Here is a 5,335-nt window from a genome sequence, read left to right as displayed (position 1 = left end):
AATCTTTGGGGTTAAAATTTACAGAAAGATCTTTCCATGCACAGTTTTAACTTCTCAACTCGAATGGGGAGGTTTCAGGAAAAGCCCAAGAAAATGAAAATTTAAGTTACACTATGGTAACCATTCGTCTGGATGGGTTGTGCATGCACATACGGTAATTAAAGCAGTTTTTTGGTTTTTATGAACGTGCGCATGTTATGCACATGTACATACCGAAAAAATTGCTTGCAAATTACTTGTATATCGTGCAGATTAACGGGTTACCAAGTGTTTTTCTCCTGAACCTGACCCAACATACATATATGCATAACCATCATGCCAAAACTGCATCATATAATACACAACCTGAACCGAAATCCAGGACCCCCCCCCCCTTCTTAAGCCTGAAAGCTAATTGATTAACTAGAAGACTGAACCCTCCAACCACCAATGAACTTGAGACAAGGCTTCAATTCAAGCCACCAACGACAACAGTCGAACCGTATGATATTCCCTTTGCACATCAGCATGATAGAATTCCGAATACGTGCCAAAGAGGCTAGGATCGGACGCATCTGTCCATTGGCCACATCACCATACGTGCGAGATCATTGGCCTATCTTGCCGGACAAGGGCAACCGTGCAGAGTCAAAGCTGGAATGTCAACAAAAAAACATGAACAACTTGATATAACATAAGTTTCTTTCTTTTTTCATTTACAACAATGAAATTGTAATGTCACAATGCTTGCATATAACCTAGGAGTGGAAAGAAGAAAGCATCTCATACTTGTTCAACAGTGTCCCTTATCTGGTAGATGTACATGCAGGAACCAACAATCGATCAAGTTCTTGATGTAAAAGCTCTTTATCCTATAAAACACAAGAGAACTTTATAAATGTATATATGAAAATGTAGAAAAAAACACTGAATGACTGAAAATTATGTACCATCGATATATTATAAGGAACGTGTGAGTCGTTTGAGGTTTTCAAGAACCTATGTTCGAGTAACATGCTAGCTGTTGGCCTTTCTGCAGGATTCCTTATGAAGCAGCAACGTAAGAAATCTTTGCCTTCCGGAGACATTTTCTCAGGTATTGATGGATTCTCCTTAATGACTTTGAACATGGCTGCAGGCTGCATTGAAGGAAGCAGACAAAAGAAGTGATAAATAACTGTAACTTTCCACATATATCCCAATTATGTGCATATACAAGCGAAATGGTAATTAATGTTGGCATGGGAATACAGCAAATAAAATATGTTGTTTACCCCTTCATACTCGCTCCAAGGTGGTTTCCCGTCAAACATTTCAATAATTGTACAGCCCAAACTCCATATATCCACGGCCAGAGCAAGATCTGGATCAACATCTTTCTCCGTCTCTAACTGTAAGAGCTGCAGAAAAGACAATGGTGTGGGAAAGGAAGAAAGAATGTTGTATTATCAAATATCTTGATGTTGGAGCACAAACGTACCTCAGGTGCCATCCAGTAAGGGCTTCCTTTTAGAGAAAGATGACCAGCTTGTCCGCTAAGCTGTGTAACAAGATTAAAATTTTAATACAAAGTACGATGATATTGAGCTATGTGGCTCTTTTTTGTGGATCATTATTATACAACCATCAGGAGAAGCAAATACAACGGGTACACTAATCAATACAGCATTTGTATAAGTAAATCCCACCCCTCCTAGACCCTACCTTCGAGTGGGATATACCGGGTTCATTAGGTTTGGTTTACTGTATAAGTAAACATTGAGATAGGATGCAGTAAGAAGGTATAAGTTTTGATGGTGATACCCCACCAGAGAGATCTCCATAATTATGCATGAACGGCTCAGCATCAAAGAAGAGAACCACCCATCATGATTACTAAGAACCGTAATATGCAAAAAACTTCAGAATTTATTTTATCACTAAATAGATCTGATAAAAACCACTTAGAAAAGATTAATGCATACTGATGCCAACTTGTGATTTGTTTCATGTACTCGACTCTATTTTAAGTTGATTAAAGATAGCTATTTCTGATGGGCAAGAGCTTACATGTTTTGCCATCCCAAAATCAGCAAGCTTGACGACCCCATTCACATCAACCAGCAAATTCGCACCTTTAATGTCTCTACAGAAAGTGATCATTTTCAGAGTTACCATGCTAGAAGTTATGATACTAGAAAATTGGTGTCATCAAAGAAAACCGAAAATCCTAAATCTCATGACTCGAACAAAATGGTTAGCTTATTTCTGAATAGAACTCCTCAATCACACCGGGAAAAAGGAATGCACACAGAATTACAGACAGAAGTTGGTGTCCATTAAGCAACTAAACATGTAACCGGACCTGTGTATTGTCCTTGTGCTATGTAAGTAGGCCAGTCCTGAAACAATGTGGCGTGTGAAATTGCGTACAATAGATTCTGTCATTCCTCCACAATGATCACGAACATACTTGTTGATTGAACCAGGATGGACGTACTCCAAATAAATGTAAAACCGATCATCGACCTGCACATGTATAAGGTTAAATCTCTCCATTTTCTTTAAAGCAGAGAAATAGTGATCATAACTAAGAAACAATTAAGAACTTACTATTTCGCTACCATAATACTGCACAATGTTTGGATGTTTAAGCTGGCTAAGAACATCAATTTCCTGAAAATGAACAAAGGAAGTGTATATAAAATCTCAATTTAAGTAACTAAGTATACAAAGCTTACACAATTGGAAGGAGAAAATACAGCAACAAAACCTGCTCTAATTGCTTTATACACTCTGCAGCTTTTGGGTCATCTGGTAATAGTTGGACTTCTTTCATTGCACACAGAGCTCCGGTTTCCCTATCAAAGAATAGAAAAATATTAGTTTTTAGCACCATATGGATGATAGTTCGACTAGTCTATTAGAATTTATGAACCTGTTAGAGCCAACATAAACACTTCCAAATGTTCCACAACCGAGGAGCTTTCCCTTTTGCCATTGACTTAGCCTTGGTGTTGTTGGCCTCGAATCAGGTCTACTGTTAACTTGGGGAGGGGAAGAAGGCGGAGGCATGGTGGCTCCAGGAGGGAGAGGCAAGGGGTGGGCTATGGCCTGCGCATTGCTGTCACGCCGGCCCATTGTATTTTCAATGGCCATATTCTTATGCAATGAGGAGTTTGATCTTATAGAACTTCTGACACCAGTCTTTTGCCTTGGACTACTAGTAGATGAACTGCCAACAAGGTATGCATCAGGAAACTTCCAAGAAACATTTACAGCACCTGGAGTTATATCTGGAATAGGGTTCTCTCGTGCAGACCATATTTGAAGTGTTGGAGGAGGCATATAGTAAGGCAAAAACATCTCAGTGGTACTTGTTGGTGAGTTGACTGGACTTGATACGGGACTCGCTGGGGCACTGAAAGAACCAGTGTGCGTTTGTCTATTTCTTAAAACAACTCCGCCATTCTGAGATACAACGTCCTCTCTATCCCTCAGAGTATCTGCGCTAGCCGCTCTAGAAACAAGAAGAATGTGAAAATTGAATCAAGCCACCTAAAGTGTGGATTTGTGAAAATGAAGATAAAAATCATTCTAATGGTAGCATTCAGGGCGTCAAAGCCAAAGAAATGAAATTGACGATCAGTCTTTGTATAACCATGGTTAATAACAGTAGTCCTGCAGCTGCTAGTTAGCTTAAAGAATGGAAATGAAATTAGCATCTGCAGTTCGAAATGAAACAAGATTTACATCAACTCCTTCAAATTCAATGCCTGTCGTAACAAAGCAATAGAAAATTAAAATTTGGTTGCTGGAGCATGCTTCTCTCTCTTCTCAAGGGTTCAAAGAAAATAGACCCATTCTTCCTCAAGGAAGTACATCCAAGTTTTTTCTTCCATAAACTGGGAACAGGTTTGAGCCTAATCTATGAAACAAAGGTAAAAGGCCACTGGCGGTAACCAGATACAGGTCAGTGAAATATAGGGTGTTTCTATGTTCTAAACGTAGCCACTTTATGATCCAGTTGCAAAGTCTGATTATGATTTATGAATCAAGTTTGATCGATACATAAAAATTAGGTAATTTACATCATTATATGAAACATGCGAGTATATCTATCAACCTACACAAAGTCAGTAAACTACTTACATAAATGTTCTTATTTTGAATATTTTTTGATTGTTTCCTTATCGTAATTAGCATCAAATCATCATTCACATTTGGCAATTGAGTGTAAATTGTACCGCTCATTTTGCTTCAAATGTAATAAGAATTGTTTGTATGTAGATTATAGCTGATAATTAAAGTATAACGAGAAGTTACTATAATCATGGGATGGAATGGAACATTATTAAGTGATCCCGATCTCGATCTAAGCAATTTCGGATAGAATCAACAGGATATTGAAAGGATTGAAACAGTTAAGGATCAATAGTATGAAGTCCAAATGAAATTGAGAAATTGAAAGAAAATAGTCGAAAATTTACCGTTGAATTTCCTTAATATCGCCGTCATAAATGTTAGAGGTTGCTCTCTTCTCACCGGCTTTCTTATGAGCATCGTGTTTGAACAGAAAATCCAATTCAGGAAGAGGAAGCGGCACAGGCTTGACCATTAAGCGGGCGGGGGCGTGGCCAATGTCGTTGTCGGTGAGGTGTCGGAGCTTTCTGGCACGAGTGAGGCGGCGACGCTGTATATAGCCGAAACTATTAGCATGGCCATGGGAATTGGTGAACAAGGAAGCAAGTTTGGAGGCATGAGTACCATTGTTATGGTTCATAAAATTATCGTCGGAGGAGGGAGACGATGAGGAAGAATGAGAAGAGGCGTTTTGCCACCAATGCATGGTATGGTTGGAGGCATGAGTACCATTGCTATGGTTAATAAAATGATCGTCGGAGGAGGGAGACGATGAGGAAGAATGAGAAGAGGCGTTTTGCCACCAATGCATGGTATGGTGGCGGGTGATTGTGGAGGAGGAGTGCATCTTGGCGGTGGTTTAAGATATGGACAACGACGTCGTCTTGTTCGTCTTCGTCGTTTCCATTTTTTATGCCCCCTCTCTCTCTCTCTCCCTGATCTTTCTCTCTCTTCTTTTTCTATTTGCTCTTTTCTTTTTCTGTGTTGTTGACGAGACGGTTCACGATTCCGGTGGAAAAGGAGATCGGGAGGCTCTCCAATTTGTATGTCAAACCTAATTCCACAGAAGATACCATCGAAAATGAGAATTTTCTTTTATAAATGCATAAAGCTGCTTTCATTTACAAAATCAATACTTGTTATAAATATTACTAGAAGAGTACTCGCGCAATGCAGCGAGATACATCGTGTTTTTAATATTTCATTTTATTATTTATCTCAGTCGATGTTATAA

At 39.1% G+C, this 5,335-nt stretch overlaps 1 protein-coding gene across 1 annotated transcript; it reads right to left on the bottom strand.

Moving 5' to 3' along the window:
* Positions 1 to 785: 785 nt before the first annotated feature.
* LOC112514335 (mitogen-activated protein kinase kinase kinase 5) lies at positions 786 to 4,807 on the bottom strand. Its single transcript, XM_025120794.1, has 10 exons — positions 4,449 to 4,807; positions 2,897 to 3,478; positions 2,732 to 2,819; positions 2,572 to 2,634; positions 2,324 to 2,487; positions 2,029 to 2,104; positions 1,460 to 1,519; positions 1,254 to 1,379; positions 930 to 1,118; positions 786 to 851 (listed from the first exon to the last, which is right to left on the bottom strand). The coding sequence occupies exons 1-10, from the start codon at positions 4,805 to 4,807 to the stop codon at positions 786 to 788; spliced, it is 1,773 nt and encodes a 590-aa protein (XP_024976562.1).
* Between the last annotated feature and the right edge of the window lie 528 nt (positions 4,808 to 5,335).

Source organism: Cynara cardunculus, assembly GCF_001531365.2.
Source record: "Cynara cardunculus var. scolymus isolate 2C chromosome LG 1, CcrdV1, whole genome shotgun sequence".
NCBI lineage: Eukaryota > Viridiplantae > Streptophyta > Magnoliopsida > Asterales > Asteraceae > Cynara > Cynara cardunculus.
The sequence above is the reverse complement of the archived record's forward strand: the minus strand, read 5'-3'. Positions and strand labels throughout refer to the sequence as shown.